Source organism: Xenopus laevis, chromosome 7S (assembly GCF_017654675.1).
Source record: "Xenopus laevis strain J_2021 chromosome 7S, Xenopus_laevis_v10.1, whole genome shotgun sequence".
Classification (NCBI taxonomy): domain Eukaryota; kingdom Metazoa; phylum Chordata; class Amphibia; order Anura; family Pipidae; genus Xenopus; species Xenopus laevis.
This window is the reverse complement of record NC_054384.1, coordinates 11,033,561-11,051,146: the sequence shown is the minus strand read 5'-3', so window position 1 is coordinate 11,051,146 and position 17,586 is coordinate 11,033,561. Positions and strand designations below refer to the sequence as shown.

At 43.0% G+C, this 17,586-nt stretch overlaps 1 protein-coding gene across 1 annotated transcript in view; it reads right to left on the bottom strand.

The window, feature by feature from the left end:
* Window positions 1–17,586, bottom strand: part of cpxm2.S (carboxypeptidase X (M14 family), member 2 S homeolog) — a 62,718-nt gene that overhangs the window by 20,964 nt on the left and 24,168 nt on the right. The window contains exons 7-13 of the mRNA XM_018227347.2: window positions 16,946–17,096; window positions 15,989–16,077; window positions 14,865–14,988; window positions 12,564–12,760; window positions 10,975–11,154; window positions 9,062–9,359; window positions 8,644–8,783 (exon numbers count right to left, since the gene is read on the bottom strand). Coding sequence (XP_018082836.1) covers window positions 8,644–8,783; window positions 9,062–9,359; window positions 10,975–11,154; window positions 12,564–12,760; window positions 14,865–14,988; window positions 15,989–16,077; window positions 16,946–17,096 — 1,179 coding nt within the window. The remainder of the gene's footprint in view (window positions 1–8,643; window positions 8,784–9,061; window positions 9,360–10,974; window positions 11,155–12,563; window positions 12,761–14,864; window positions 14,989–15,988; window positions 16,078–16,945; window positions 17,097–17,586) is intronic.

Genomic DNA, 17,586 nt, shown 5'->3' with positions numbered 1-17,586 from the left:
CATCGAGCTGTGTGACCTTGTTCACATTTTGTCTAAATATTGATAATATTATCGTCTCTAGAAAAACCACTTGAGTTACTTTTTTCAAGCAGCATTCATATATTTTACGTAATCCGTATCCACCGCTGTAGTAGTGTATACGTTGACCTTGTAGGCATTATTTGCACACTGTTTTCTTCAACCCGCCATCGAGCTGTGTGACCTTGTTCACATTTTGTCTAAATATTGATAATATTATCGTCTCTAGAAAAACCACTTGAGTTACTTTTTTTCAAGCAGCATTCATATATTTTACGTAATCCGTATCCACCGCTGTAGTAGTGTATACGTTGACCTTGTAGGCATTATTTGCACACTGTTTTCTTCAACCCGCCATCGAGCTGTGTGACTTGTTCCCATTCTGTCTAAATATCCATAATATTACCGTCTCCAGAAAAAACACCGGAGTCACTTTTTTCAAGCAGCATTCATATATTTTACGTAATCCGTATCCACCGCTGTAGTAGTGTATACGTTGGCCTTGTAGGCATTATTTGCACACTGTTTTCTTCAACCCGCCATCGAGCTGTGTGAGCTTGTTCACATTTTGTCTAAATATTGATAATATTATCGTCTCTAGAAAAACCACTTGAGTTACTTTTTTTCAAGCAGCATTCATATATTTTACGTAATCCGTATCCACCGCTGTAGTAGTGTATACGTTGACCTTGTAGGCATTATTTGCACACTGTTTTCTTCAACCCGCCATCGAGCTGTGTGACCTTGTTCCCATTCTGTCTAAATATCCATAATATTACCGTCTCCAGAAAAAACACCGGAGTCACTTTTTTCAAGCAGCATTCATATATTTTACGTAATCCGTATCCACCGCTGTAGTAGTGTATACGTTGACCTTGTAGGCATTATTTGCACAGTGTTTTCTTCAACCCGCCATCGAGCTGTGTGAGCTTGTTCACATTTTGTCTAAATATTGATAATATTATCGTCTCTAGAAAAACCACTTGAGTTACTTTTTTTCAAGCAGCATTCATATATTTTACGTAATCCGTATCCACCGCTGTAGTAGTGTATACGTTGACCTTGTAGGCATTATTTGCACACTGTTTTCTTCAACCCGCCATCGAGCTGTGTGACCTTGTTCCCATTCTGTCTAAATATCCATAATATTACCGTCTCCAGAAAAAACACCGGAGTCACTTTTTTCAAGCAGCATTCATATATTTTACGTAATCCGTATCCACCGCTGTAGTAGTGTATACGTTGGCCTTGTAGGCATTATTTGCACACTGTTTTCTTCAACCCGCCATCGAGCTGTGTGAGCTTGTTCACATTTTGTCTAAATATTGATAATATTATCGTCTCTAGAAAAACCACTTGAGTTACTTTTTTTCAAGCAGCATTCATATATTTTACGTAATCCGTATCCACCGCTGTAGTAGTGTATACGTTGACCTTGTAGGCATTATTTGCACACTGTTTTCTTCAACCCGCCATCGAGCTGTGTGACCTTGTTCCCATTCTGTCTAAATATCCATAATATTACCGTCTCCAGAAAAAACACCGGAGTCACTTTTTTCAAGCAGCATTCATATATTTTACGTAATCCGTATCCACCGCTGTAGTAGTGTATACGTTGGCCTTGTAGGCATTATTTGCACACTGTTTTCTTCAACCCGCCATCGAGCTGTGTGACTTGTTCCATTCTGTCTAAATATCTGATAATATTAGTCTCAGAAAAACACCTGGAGTCACTTTTTTTCAAGCAGCATTCATATATTTTACGTAATCCGTATCCACCGCTGTAGTAGTGTATACGTTGACCTTGTAGGCATTATTTGCACACTGTTTTCTTCAACCCGCCATCGAGCTGTGTGACCTTGTTCCCATTCTGTCTAAATATCCATAATATTACCGTCTCCAGAAAAAACACCGGAGTCACTTTTTTCAAGCAGCATTCATATATTTTACGTAATCCGTATCCACCGCTGTAGTAGTGTATACGTTGACCTTGTAGGCATTATTTGCACACTGTTTTCTTCAACCCGCCATCGAGCTGTGTGACCTTGTTCACATTTTGTCTAAATATTGATAATATTATCGTCTCTAGAAAAACCACTTGAGTTACTTTTTTCAAGCAGCATTCATATATTTTACGTAATCCGTATCCACCGCTGTAGTAGTGTATACGTTGACCTTGTAGGCATTATTTGCACACTGTTTTCTTCAACCGCATCGAGCTGTGTGACCTTGTTCCATTTGTCTAAATATTCATAATATTACGTCTCCAGAAAAAACACCGGAGTCACTTTTTTTCAAGCAGCATTCATATATTTTACGTAATCCGTATCCACCGCTGTAGTAGTGTATACGTTGGCCTTGTAGGCATTATTTGCACACTGTTTTCTTCAACCCGCCATCGAGCTGTGTGACCTTGTTCCCATTCTGTCTAAATATCCATAATATTACCGTCTCCAGAAAAAACACCGGAGTCACTTTTTTCAAGCAGCATTCATATATTTTACGTAATCCGTATCCACCGCTGTAGTAGTGTATACGTTGGCCTTGTAGGCATTATTTGCACACTGTTTTCTTCAACCCGCCATCGAGCTGTGTGACCTTGTTCCCATTCTGTCTAAATATCCATAATATTACCGTCTCCAGAAAAAACACCGGAGTCACTTTTTTCAAGCAGCATTCATATATTTTACGTAATCCGTATCCACCGCTGTAGTAGTGTATACGTTGACCTTGTAGGCATTATTTGCACACTGTTTTCTTCAACCCGCCATCGAGCTGTGTGACCTTGTTCACATTTTGTCTAAATATTGATAATATTATCGTCTCTAGAAAAACCACTTGAGTTACTTTTTTTCAAGCAGCATTCATATATTTTACGTAATCCGTATCCACCGCTGTAGTAGTGTATACGTTGACCTTGTAGGCATTATTTGCACACTGTTTTCTTCAACCCGCCATCGAGCTGTGTGACCTTGTTCACATTTTGTCTAAATATTGATAATATTATCGTCTCTAGAAAAACCACTTGAGTTACTTTTTTTCAAGCAGCATTCATATATTTTACGTAATCCGTATCCACCGCTGTAGTAGTGTATACGTTGACTTTGTAGGCATTATTTGCACAGTGTTTTCTTCAACCCGCCATCTAGCTGTGTGTATTATCGTTTCCAGAAAAACCAACTGAGTTTTTGTTGTTGTTGTTGTTTTTTTAAAAATAATGCCAGGCAAAGGCAGGCCGCCACGCAGAGGCCGTGCTAGGGGCCGTGCTGCTATGCAATCCTGTGGCCCTAGCAAATTGCCCAGTTTTAAAAAGCCAATGACCCTGAACTCCCAAAATGCTGAAGAGGTAGTTGACTGGCTTACACAGCACACCCCATCCTCTACCGTTTCTAACTTTACCACAACATCCTCCTCATCCTCCACTGCTATGGCCACCCCACGTAACACTTCCTCCACCACCGGTGCCCCTTCTTCACTGGGGTCAGAGGAGTTATTTTCCAATGAGTTTCTTGAACTGAGTAATGCGCAACCATTATTGCCAGAAGAAGATGAAGGAGATGAGGACCTTACACCAGATTTAATTCTGGCAGAGAACACGATAGAGATGGACATAATGAGTGATGAGGAGGAGGTCCCCGCTGCTGCTTCCTTCTGTGATGTGTCAGAAGAAATTGATGCATCTGAGGAGAATGATGATGAGGAGATTGATGTTTTGTGGGTGCCTAGTAGAAGAGAGCAAGAGGAGGGTAGTTCAGATGGAGAGACGGAGAGTCAGAGAGGCAGTAGGAGAATAAGACTTAGAAGAAGCAGGGAGGACAGCCCGCAGGGATCAGCAGGGCAACAACATGTATCGGCACCTGTGTTCAGCCGGCCAACGCACCCGCCATTGCCGCCAATACCGCCAACTCCGCCAACTTCTACTGTTACCGCCAGATCGCACACTTCCAAAAAGTCAGCAGTGTGGGATTTTTTTAATGTGTGTGCCTCTGACAAAAGCATTGTAATTTGCAATGAGTGCAGTCAGAAACTGAGCCTTGGTAAGCCCAACAGCCACATAGGTACAACTTCTATGCGAAGGCACATGAGCGGCAAGCACAAAGCACTTTGGGAGCAACACCTCAAAGGCAACAGGCAAACTAAAAGCCACACTCCTTCTGGTCCAGCATCTTACTGCTCTACCTCTGCTCTCCTTGACCCGTCTGAACCACCCTCCACTCCGCCTTCCACCTTGACCACCTGTTCCCATTCCCAGTCATCTGCCACCAGCCAAGTTTCTGTGAAGGCCATGTTTGAGCGTAAGAAGCCAATGTCTGACTGTCACCCCCTTGCCCGGCGTCTGACAGCTGGCTTGTCTGCACTCTTAGCCCGCCAGCTTTTACCATACCAGCTGGTGGACTCTGAGGCCTTCCGCAAATTTGTAGCAATTGGGACACCGCAGTGGAAGGTACCCAGCCGCAATTTTTTTTCTAAAAGGGAATACCACACCTGTACCAACATGTGCAGAGCCAAGTTACCGCATCTCTGTCACTTAGTGTTGGGCCAAAGGTCCATATGACTACTGACGCATGGTCCTCCAAGCATGGTCAGGGCAGGTATGTCACCTACACTGCCCACTGGGTGAACTTGGTAATGGCTGGGAAGCAGGGAATGGGTAGCTCAACAACAACAGTGGAGTTGGTGTCACCGCCACGGATTGCACGCGGTTCTGCCACCACCTCTACTCCTCCATCGCTCTCTACCTCGTCTTCTTCTTCTTCTTACTCTGCTGCTGGGTCCTCCTTCTCCTCCTCCACACCTGTGCACCCCAGCTCCCCTAGGCTATTCGACGTGCCAGGTACGCCGTTGTCACGCTGTCTTGGGGATGACGTGCCTGGAAAGCAAAAACCATACCGGATCTGTACTCCTGTCATCTCTGCAGTCACAGGCCGATCGGTGGCTGACCCCACACCAACTGCAGATCGGAAAAGTGGTGTGTGACAATGGAAGCAATCTGTTGGCAGCGTTGAGACTAGGCAATTTAACACATGTGCCCTGCATGGCACATGTGTTAAATTTAATAGTCCAACGTTTTGTCTCCAAGTACCCAGGATTCCAGGACGTTCTCACCCAGTCCAGAAAGGTGTCGGCCCATTTCAGACGTTCCTACACAGCCATGGCACGCCTTGCTGACATTCAGCAGCGCTACAACATGCCAGTCAGGCGTTTGATTTCTGACAGCCAGACTCGCTGGAATTCAACGCTCCTTATGTTGGAACGTCTGCTGCAACAACAAAGGGCCGTCAACGAGTACCTTTTTGAACTGGGTGGTAGGACTGGATCTGCACAGCTGGGGATTTTTTTCCCCCGTTACTGGGTGCTTATGCGCGATGCCTGCAGGCTCATGCGACCTTTTGAAGAGGTGACAAATATGGTCAGTCGCACCGAAGGCACCATCAGCGACCTAATACCCTTTGCTTTCTTCCTGGAGCGTGCCGTGCGACGAGTGACAGATGAGGCTGTAGACCAGCGTGACGAGGAGCTGGAAGCGCACGATTTCTGGTCGGAATCACCAGAACGAACCCAGGCACCTGCTGCAACGCAGGGAGAGGTGCCAGAAGTGGAGTCAGAGGAGGAAGGTGGCTTTGTGGAGGAGGAGGAGGAGGACCAACAGGAGCAGGCTTCCCAGGGGGCTAGTGGTGACCTTTTGGGGACCCCTGGTCTTGTACGTGGCTGGGGGAGGAGACCGTGGATGATGCAGTCCTTGATAATGAGGAAGCGGAGATGGATAGCTCTGCATCCAACCTTGTGAGAATGGGGTCTTTCATGCTGTCATGCCTGTTGAAGGACCCCCGTATCAAGAGGCTTAAGGAGAAGGACCTGTACTGGGTCGCAACGCTACTAGACCCTCGGTACAAGCATAAAGTGTCAGAAATGTTACCAACATACCACAAGTCCGAAAAGATGCGGCATTTACAAACCAGCCTGCAAAACATGTTGTACAATGCTTTTAAGGGTGATGTCACTTCAGGAACTCATCAACATTCCAGGGGCAGAGGTGCCAGTAATCCTGCCACGAGCACACCTGCAAGGACAAAGCCCTTTGGCCAGTCTGTAACGTCAGACATGCAAATGTTTTTCTGTCCAAGGCAGCGCCACAACCCTTCTGGATCTACCCTCAAAGAACGCCTCGACCGGCAGGTAGCGGACTACCTGGCATTAACTGCAGATATCGACACTCTGAGGAGCGATGAACCCCTGGACTACTGGGTGCGCAGGCTTGATCTGTGGCCAGAGCTGTCACAATTTGCCATGAACCTCTTGTCTTGCCCAGCCTCAAGTGTGCTCTCAGAAAGGACCTTCAGTGCAGCAGGAGGGATTGTAACTGAGAAGAGAACTCGCCTAGGTCACAAAAGTGTCGATTACCTGACCTTTATTAAAATGAATGAGAGGTGGATCTCGGAGGGTTACTGCACGCCGGAAGACTTGTTCTGACTTCTATGCAGCTGTCCTTCTCTTCAAGCCTCATGACTCCACACACAGCTGTCCTTTAGCGTCCTCCTCCTCCCTCCGCCACCGTTACAAACTAGGGTGCAAACCCTACTGGTTTAATTTTTTCTGGCCTCTGTGCTTCAGTGGCTGCAACCAAAAAAACTGGGCAAACAATGTCTACAAGGTCAACGTATGGCAAAAAATGACTATTTTCAGCATTTATATGGCATATTTTTTCTGGCAACTGTGCTTCAGTGGCTGCATCCAAAAAAATGCATATTTTCTGCATTTATATGGCATAATTTTTCTGGCCTCTGTGCTTCAGTGGCTGCAACCAAAAAAATGCATATTTTCTGCATTTATATGGCATAATTTTTCTGGCCTCTGTGCTTCAGTGGCTGCAACCAAAAAAATTTATATTTTCAGCATTTATATGGCATAATTTTTCTGGCAACTGTGCTTCAGTGGCTGCGACCAAAAAAATGACTATTTTCAGCATTTATATGGCATATTTTTTCTGGCCTCTGTGCTTCAGTGGCTGCGGCCAAAAAAAACTGGGCAAACAATGCCTACAAGGTCAACGACGTTGACCTTGTAGGCATTGTTTGCCCAGTTTTTTTGGCCGCAGCCACTGAAGCACAGAGGCCAGAAAAAATATGCCATATAAATGCTGAAAATAGTCATTTTTTGCCATACGTTGACTCAACGTATATGGCAAAAAATGACTATTTTCAGCATTTATATGGCATATTTTTTCTGGCAACTGTGCTTCAGTGGCTGCGACCAAAAAAATGCATATTTTCTGCATTTATATGGCATAATTTTTCTGGCCTCTGTGCTTCAGTGGCTGCAACCAAAAAAATTTATATTTTCAGCATTTATATGGCATAATTTTTCTGTCAACTGTGCTTCAGTGGCTGCGACCAAAAAAATGCATGTTTTCTGCATTTATATGGCATAATTTTTCTGGCCTCTGTGCTTCAGTGGCTGCAACCAAAAAAGTTTATATTTTCAGCATTTATATGGCATAATTTTTCTGTCAACTGTGCTTCAGTGGCTGCGACCAAAAAAATGCATATTTTCTGCATTTATATGGCATAATTTTTCTGGCCTCTGTGCTTCAGTGGCTGCAACCAAAAAATTTATATTTTCAGCATTTATATGGCATAATTTTTCTGGCAACTGTGCTTCAGTGGCTGCGTCCAAAAAAACTGGGCAAACAATGTCTACAAGGTCAACGTATGGCGAAAAATGACTATTTTCAGCATTTATATGGCATATTTTTTCTGGCAACTGTGCTTCAGTGGCTGCGTCCAAAAAAACTGGGCAAACAATGCCTACAAGGTCAACGTATGGCAGTTGTTTAAAGAGAACAGCAGATTACTAGCCAGCAAAGCTACCTAAGCTAAAATGTCCCTCAAATCCCTGCAGACTTCTGTCCCTCCAATACAGAGCAGTATCAAGTAGATTACTAGCCAGCAAACTTACTATCATCTGTCCCTGAAATCACTAACAGCTCTCCCCTACACTATCTCTTCCAAGCACACACAGGCAGATTTTTCAGATACATTTTTGCCCTTGATCCCCCTCTGGCATGCCACTGTCCAGGTCGTTGCACCCTTTAAACAACTTTAAAATCATTTTTCTGGCCAGAAATGTCTTTTCTAGATGTTAAAGTTCGCCTTCCCATTGAAGTCTATGGGGTTCGCGAACCGTTCGCGAACCGCTCGCGTTTTTGCGCAAGTTCGCGAATATGTTCGCGAACTTTTTTTCCGACGTTCGCTACATCCCTATTGCTCATTACTAATCCACATTGTTCATAAATTCCATGGGAAAATATACTTTGTGCAGTGTTGCCGAATGAAGCTAAAATAAAACGCAAACGATTTTGCTCCTATCAAAGACGCCTTCAGATCAGTGAAGGATAATTACTGTTATTATGAGTTATTTATAACGTTCCAAGTATATTTATAGTGCTGCACAAATGACAGAATATACAGACAGGAATGAAGTTTCTATATTTCTGACTCTTCCACATCTGCTGCTACAGTAGGGGCACAGAACCTACACCCCTGCTTGGACCCCACTTACCAAACTTTGGCAGTGGGGTTGGAGTTATCATACTACACTGTGTAATAAGCAAGTCCAAGTGCTTACCTGCTCCATAAAAACAATGAGGGATTCCCTGTTGTTTTCCCATTGCTCAGGTAACTCACTCTCATGAGGGAATTTATCGCAGTCCAGATATATTGAAATCTCGAAGCAATTGGTGTGCAGGTAGCTGAAGTCATTAATGCCTGTTAATAACGATGAGAGGGTGGGCCTGACTTTAGATGTTACAACAGACAATGATTCTAATTAATTATACATTCAGAAAACAATTCTGGAATTATATGTATTCGTTTGATCTGAGGGCTCATCATTCAGATGGAATCATGGAAGTTAATGTACGGCTAATGGCCAGAATTAGAGGCACTGCGGTTTGTCACAGGGCAATACAAGAGGGAGTGAATGCTGTCAAGAAATTGAATTTTAATTATAGATTTAAATCAAGTTCTACTGTACTTTCACCTACTTCCAGCCACTGTGTGCCAGGATGCCCCATTGACCGTGCCTTCTTCTTTGTTGAAGTCCTCGGAGTGGCAAGGTCTGCGGCTGGAGTCCGTCATATGCCAATGGGTAGACGCATAGGAATAGGCCAGCCATCGAAAGACGTGGTCATCTGGGGTTTCAGTATATTCCTGGGTCTTCCATGGAGAACGTACCATGTCATAAGGGTATGACACAACCAGCTCCCCACCCTGAAGATTTCCCCCCAACACAAAGGGGATCTTCTCCATCCAAGTGATAAGAGCACGTGTCTCGATGGCAACCTGGGAAACACAACAATTTACAGAATGATCTTAGAAACACACCAGACTCTTTTTATTCCCTGTCTCCGTGTTCTTTAACATCACTCAAACCTGTGAAGGTCCGTAGATCCCACCATGGTTAGACTGTTGAATTACATGCCTCAATACATTCACTTGTACTATATTCTCCTTTAATAAAAAAGAATGAACAATAATGCTCCTACCCTGAGTTCTGAGAAAGTAATGCCATTGCTTAAATGCTATGGTATAGGGCAGGTAAAATATGTAGTTTAGAAAAATGACTTTATTTTTCTACATATTATTAAAATATAATGAGCATTACATCAGCTGGAAGAATACAATAATTCTTTAAAGGAGAAGGAAAGCTACCAAGGCAGTTTATTGCCACTAGATTAACCATAATAGTGCAAGCAAGAATGCTTTATTTATTCTGTAGAATGCTTATAAACAGCTATAGAAGCCCTCTCTGTTAGTTTAGGATAGCAGCTGCCATATTAGCTTGTTGTGACATCACTTCCTCCTTGAGTCTCTCATAGCTCTAGGCCAGTGGTCCCCAACCAGTAGCTCGTGAGGAACATGTTGCTCCCCAACCCCTTGGATGTTGCTCTCAGTGGCCTCAAAGCAGGTGCTTATTTTTGAATTCCAGGCTTGGAGGCAAGTTTTAGTTGTATAAAAACCAGGTGTTCTACCAAACAGAGGCTCCTGTAGGCTGCCAGTCCATGTAGGGGTTAATAATAGTCAATCACAACCCTTATTTAGCACCACCCAGGAACATTTTTCATGCTTGTGTTGCTCCCCAACTCATTTTACATCTAAATGTTGCTCACAGGTGGAAAAAGGTTGGGGACCCCTGCTCTAGGCTCAGATTACAACAGGGAGGGGAGGAGGGAGGAAGCAGAGGTAAGGAGGAAGGGGGAGAGGAGCAAACTGAGCATGCTCAAGCCCAAGCCCAGGAGGTTTAAGCTGGAAACAGGAAGTCTGATACAGAAGCCCATGAGTACACAATAGAAGGAAATAAATGTGGTGTTTCTTTTGATAGAGGATTCAGAGCAGCATTACATGTTTACCTGTGTATTTATATAGACCTTTCTGATAAAGCTTACTTAGTTTTAACCTTTCCTTCTCCTTTAAGCCCATGATACTAGGGGAGATGTCTACGTGACTGTGCAGCCTGTCATTTACTTGGATCCACACTAGCAATGACAGGCAGATTTTATCCATAAAACAGACATTTGAATGTTTCTATTGCTGGTGGAGAATACATCACATGTACCATGGGCCTTAGAGATTTTAGATAGACAGGGGGTCAGGGAACAAAAGTTCAGAGTAACACGTCTTTCTCCGAATGCAAAATAATACAATTTACTGAAATCCTAAACCCCCTGTTCTCATCCACCCACTTAAAATTCACTTCTACGGGAACTGGGCCAAAACACCTGCAACAGTTCCATACAATCCTTTAAATGCTTCTAACACACTTAACAGAAAAGAAAAGGATAAAGTATTAGGAACTCAAGCTTTAATAACATTTCACCCTGAGCTCTTTAGATGCAGAATTTCTACTTGCACGGCTTAAGTGGAACATGTGCTTAAAAGAATGGATATAAAGTCTCACCGTGGCATTCTCATGCTGGTACCATTCCGGAATGGGGATGTAATGGTTGGGGACTCTGCGGATATTCCTTGGTCGGTCCTCAGCCTCCCACAGCAGTGAGTTTAAGTCTGGAAAATTGTTATTTATGTCAATGCCATCAGAAGTCCAACGGCCAAGTGACCACCCACCTAACTCTGAGCCCTGTGAATACAAGAGCAAAGCAATGTATGTGAAGGAGTTTTATTTAGGACTTGTTATATCTGCAGTAACAGCTTGACTAAACCACCGGTTCCATGTAGAGTAGCTGTTACCAAACTGTGAAGATCAAATTCTAGAGGGACCCAGATTATATCTGGGGTGGGGGCTTGTCTGAAGGCCACATAGGGATCATGGCTGCATTTTTGATAAAACTGATTTTAATACTGTATATTTTGATAAACTTAAGTGGGTTGGTAAGTGAGTGCTGAAACTTAAAGGGTTCTTGAGTCCAAATGTAGTATTACCAGTTCCTAGCCAATAATATCATTGATATCTAAACAACATAAGGGCTGACTCCAAACATGTTTGCCCAAAAACACTCTTCATCCTCCCTTATAAGTTGCCTCCTTTTCAAATCGTATATATTGATGCAGGGGAACTCTGAAGCTATCATCACCTTGAAACTGGTGGCAATGCAGTTGACCTGCAGACATTCTTCATCACCCCAGTCCAAATGCATCCGATTTGCTCTAAGATGCAAGCTACCATAAACTCAAAATTCAAATAAAAAACGTAAAAATTAGAATAAAAAACAAAATTTGAAATTTTTAAAAAAATTAAGAATTTACAAATTTGGGTGAATGAGATCAACTGACAAACTCGAATCGAATTCGATTCAAATCTAATTTGATTCGAGTTTTTTCACCAAAAAAAAACTGGATTTTCAGGAAGGCTGCAAACAACTTCAAATTGATCCCAGGATGTCCCCCATAGGCTAAAACAACAATTGGGCAGGTTTAAGGTGGCGAATAGTCGAATTTGAATTCTTAAAGGGCCAGTACATGATAAATTTCGAAAATCGATTTCGATTTTTTTTTTTAAAAAAAACCACAATTCGAATTTTAACTATTCCCTAGTTGAATTTCACAAAAAAAACCTGGAAAATTCGAATTCGAAAATTCGATTTTTCAATTCGACCCCTAATAAATCTGCCCCATCCTGTAGTATTCTCAGCCTGCTACCCAGCAAGTGGGAGCCACTTTAGCAAAGGAACTTTCCCTAGAATTATACAAAAAGGCAGTCAAAAGTATATGGCACTGTTCTGATGGAATTCATGGAGGGAGTCAGTCTCATATATGTTTATCAAAATACCTTAATTCAGAGAAAGAATGTTCTGTATGCCATAGACTATTATGTCTAGTTCATTTTAAATAAATGGAAGATGTCACACTTGGAATCTACAGTTTCCCTCACATTCTAATGAAGCACAAAAATGTTTGCGTTGGACAGACATTCCTTTTCTACCCGAGCAGCCAGTATTGCCTTGCAGGGAACATCAAGTGTGGGGGGGAAGTTTTTTAAATAAACAGTTTTGTTCTGGAAAATGTTAACAAAACCGAAAGGTTCCTCACCAGGTCGGCCGCCTTCTCAAAGCCATCGGGGTTGACCGCTGGTAAGAAGTGTAAGCGCGTATTGGTGATTAGATGGCGAATACGCTTGTTGCCAGCTTGGTATTCCTGGCACAGGAACTGAATCAAGAGCAGAAGAAGCTCTCGACCTAAAACCTCATTGCCGTGAGCTCCAGCCATGTAACGGAACTCTGGCTCCCCTGCAGAGGTAGAACAGCAACACCTGAGGAGAAGTCTTCCATTCTGAGACACTCAAAGCCAATCAGCAGCCTTCCCAAATAAAGGCATATTGTATTTACCCACTGGTTAAAAACTGGCATGTACTGTATGTGATAGAGCAGGGGTCCCCAACCTTTTGTGGGCCGGGACCAAAAAAGAGAAGGGGGGGGCGGAGGGGTCGGGAAGGGGGGTCGGTAGGGGGTCCGAGGATCGGTGAGGGGTCGGGGATAGGGTTGCCCAGAAACAGAACTAGAGGGGGCGGGCCCTGGCGCAGGACGCGCAGCCGGGCCCCCTGCCCCCCTCCGTACACCCGGAACTGGCCGGGAATATGCGGCGCAAGGACTGCCGGGGGGCCCTGGGGGGTGGGAGCCCCGGCCCGCTCGCACCCCCTGCTCCCCTTGTAGTTCCGCCCCTGGGGTTGCCACCTGGCCAGTATTTTATCAGTCTGGCAATGTTATTAATAGGGAAAAAAAGATAAATATAGGAAGGCCGGTATTTTTTTCCAGAAAAGGTGGCAACCCTAGTCGGGGAGGGGTCAATGTCCAATTCGAGGTGCCGTGTTAATTGTTCGCAGCCCAGAACCAGGCCGCGAACTGGGCCCTGCGGTTGGGGACCCCTGTGATAGAGCACAGCTATATGTGGCAAAAAAGGAAAGATGCTAGGCATTTGCAGCTTATTATAAAGTGTTCAAAAATGGCAGTGGCATAAATACAGAGGAAGCAGAGGGGGGGAAAATGGTTATATAGTAATTAATAATCAATATATCTTGGTAGAATAGGTCAACGTACCAATATTAATACCAACCATATTGAATTTGCTGTGGAGCCCAGTAACATCTAGTTATACCACTGACTATGGTCACCAGATGTTGTTTGGCTATAACTCCCAGCATGCTTTTAATATAGATTATATTTAGGAGAATGCTGGGACACACAGTAACATGTAGTAACTCAGGTTATCCATCGCTGTTCCTTCTCTACACTAGAAATGACATATTGCATGCTTCAGCTTTTGAAACTGCAAAAGCAACATTTGCTCACGAGCACAAGACGTCAAGGAGGGTGTCAGAAAGTAGTACAGGTGTGGGACCTGTTATCCAGAATGCTCGGGGCCTGAGGCTTTCCAGATAATGGATCTTTCTGTAATTTGGATCTTCATAGCTGGTTTGCTTAATTATATCTTAGTTGGGATCAAGTACAAGGTACTGTTTTATTATTACAGAGAAAAAGGAAATCATTTTAAAAGGGCATGTTAAGGCAAAAAAATAAAATCCCATTTTTACTTTCTTCAATGACAAAGAAACCTATATCCAATATACTTTAATTAAAAAATGTGTACTGTTTTTATAAGAAACCTGACTGTATGCAGTGAAATTCTCCCTTCATTTACTGCTGTGGATAGGAATTGTCAGACGGTCCCTAACTGCTCTGCAGGGAAACAATCATACTTATGAACAGCAGGGGGAGCCCCCGCCTTACTTCCCAGCCATGCAGAACTCAAGCAGCTTTGTTTGTTTCCCTGTAGAGCAGTTGGAGACTGTATAGAGATTTGTATTGGATTTTATTTTTACCTTTACATCCCCTTTACTGTTTCCAACTCCAGCTGCAGGGACAAAGATCATGGAGCCAGATTTAAACAGATAAACTGGGATTCTATTTGGAGGATTATTTTGCTGCAGCCACTGGTTCTGCAGAGTTGGAGAAAGTTTGTATTAAACAAAACAAAACAAAAACTATAAAATCCACATTAGATTACATGACAACACAGGACCCAGTGCAGTCTGTATATTCTGATTATTAATCAGTCTTACTGTGTCGGCTTCTGGCTGATTCAGAGCTTTCTGGATAATGGGTTTCCGGATAATGGATCCCATACCTGTATATGCAATTTAAATAGCAAGGGGGTTTCAGCGCATACCATGTACAAGCATTGCATCACACAGACAGGGCAAATGCAAAGTGTGGTAAAAGGGGCAGATAAGATGGGAAACCGACATACGGGAGATGTTCAGGGCAATACACAGAGGGTAGAAAAGACATAGAAGAGACAGGCAGGACATACACAGAGCGGGTTTATTCTCCTAACCAACTTCGTGCTCCCCGGGGTTATCAGAAATTTCCATTGCGTATAACTTCAGGCCTTGGTGGCTTCGCCCAATGTTATAGACGCGTGTGATGTCAGGGCACATCTCGTTCACCACCTTCATCAGCTGATGCAAAGGAGACAAATTGCAAGAGACAATCAGGGAGGTAAAAACACTTAACAGTGAGAAAGAGGTACCCTGCAGTACAGAACAGTGTAAAAGGCAGCTGAGTGTGTATAGACAACAGAACAGCGGGAGAGAGAAATTTACAATACAATATATTAATTAGCTAAGAATTAGGGATGAGTGAGATTTTTCACAGAGTAAACTCCAATGGATGAAAAAAATTGTCGGGGCCATTTTTTTTTTTTTGCAAAAAGAATTTGTCACCTTTCAAAAAAAGAAATTTGTAGCCCATAGACTTTTTGCCGATTTTTCACAGTTTCGTAAATTTTGGGCAAAACGTAACAGGTCAGATTCGCCCATCATTAATAACAATGAGAAAGAAAAATACATTGGGGCAAATTTACTAAAGGGAAAAACGCCAAAACGATGCTTCGCAGGGACATTGCCAATTTACTAAAAGGCGTAGAGGACAATTCGCTAGCGAAAGAGCTCAGTGCTAACAAAGTTTTGCACCCTTTCGCCAGACGACTGATCCGTTATTCTGCAAATTCATCAAAGTGCGAATTTTCCACTGCGTTACCCTTTTTGCCAGAATCTGCTGAATTGATAAGATGAAGCTACATCTTATGTCAGTGACATCATATCCTGTATGCCGAAAAAGTCATAAAAAAAAAGACAAAACGCTGGCGTTTTTTCATAATTTAAAGTGGGATTATGTTAAAAAATTGTAACTGTTAAATATATAATATTTTTTTAATTTTTTTTTAGCCATGTCACATGTCCCATTTGTTTCAGGGTTTCGCTGGGCAGAAAGTAACGCTAGCAAAGGGTCGCTTAGAAATGTCCACGCTGACGAATTTCCACGGGTGAAATTAGAAGTTGTGCAAAGTGTGGCGGAGACTTCAGAGACGAAAATTTGCCCTTTAGTAAATTCCCCCCGTTTTGTTTACTGCTACAGAAATTCATAGGATAGCGCAGTACAATGGGGAGGAGCACATACCTGCCTCATCTCCTTATAATTGTGATGTCGAAAATCCAGGTTGTCTGAAGTCGTCATCTCATTGCGTCTGTGATAGTAATTATTTGGGTCTGTGTGCAGGACAAGGTAAATGCTTGTGTCCTTAGTGAGCCATTATACACAGAAAACATTATATTCATTCAAAATGCATTCTAATGAGAGGATGGGGAAAAGTAGCTTTTGTTAAATTTAACTTTCTACTCAAGGTTGGAGATATATGATACTTTACAGTGCAGTAAAGCAAGACTGAAACATTTTCGCCTTGTGGCACATTACTTTGTAATAGACAAATTGTACCACTTAGGGTACTGTCAGGATTTAAAGGTTATCTGATAAAGGTTATCTGAAAGGGAACAATATCCTGAGATACTCTAGATCAGTGATCCCCCAACCAGTAGCTCAAGGGCAACATGTTGCTCACCAAACCCTTGGATGTTGCTCTCAGTGGCCTCAAAGCAGGTGTTGTTTTTTTTTAATTCCAGACTTGGAGGCAAGTTTTGGTTCCATAAAACCAAGTGTACTGCCAAACAGAGTCTCCTGTAGGTTGACAGTCCACATCGGGTCTACCAAATAGCCAAAGCCCTTATTTGGCACCCCAGGAAGTTATTGCCTGTGTTGCTCCCCAACTCTTTTTATTTTTGAATGTGGTTCACGAGTAAAAAAGGTTGGGGATCCCTGCTCTAGATGTTGTTGAACTATCATTTTGTAAATTTTTCATTATTGCCCCCCAAGAGGTCCCTGTAATGCAAGAGACCCAGGACCTACTTTAAAACAGGTCTGGTAGCCCGTACCAAGCAATCAAATAATTCCTTTCAGACAAGAGGCCAGCATGTGCACACTGGTTGTTATGGGTTACACGACCAGGTTTAAACTTTTAAACATTTCTCATATTATCCCATTAAATTATCAAAGGGCATCTTCAACAAAACATCTACTAACCTGGTAAAGGACAAGCATGGATTTCAATCCTCATACAGATGTTGCCATCTTCATACCAGGAACGAGGGTTGATTCTAATATAACGTCCTATCAAGGGCTCTGGAAGCTCGTTCAGAACCGGAATCTCTTTCTCACTGTTTGCCTGAAAAATCTGTTAAGGTACAGCCCGTAATGAAGTTACTGTTATAGACTGTATTTGTTCTAAAGTCACAACTAGGGCCACCCTGGGCATTATCTTGAATAACAACAGGAATGGCACTCACATTCATCAAAGACATTTATCCAGTTTTATTAAGCCACAGACTGGCTTGTGATGATGCTCAATATTTTGGAGGGATAAACCTCCCTTTGCCCGTCCTTCATGTTGGCTTTAGTTAAGTCTCTCATGTGGCCTTCAAGATGTTGACTGCACAAGGGACTTACATATCTGGCTGCTTAGAAAGGTGCCACCCAACAATTACTCACAGTCCTGCAAATGATCCTTGCTTATTTTAAGGCATACAAAGTAAAGGCCATGGAAGGGCTTCATCCGCAGCTAGAGGTGTCACCTATGAAAATGTTTTACCGTCAAGCGAGGGGAGGTACAAAAGGGGATGGGCGCTGACACAAAAGTGGTGGGATTATTATGCAAATGGGTGGGG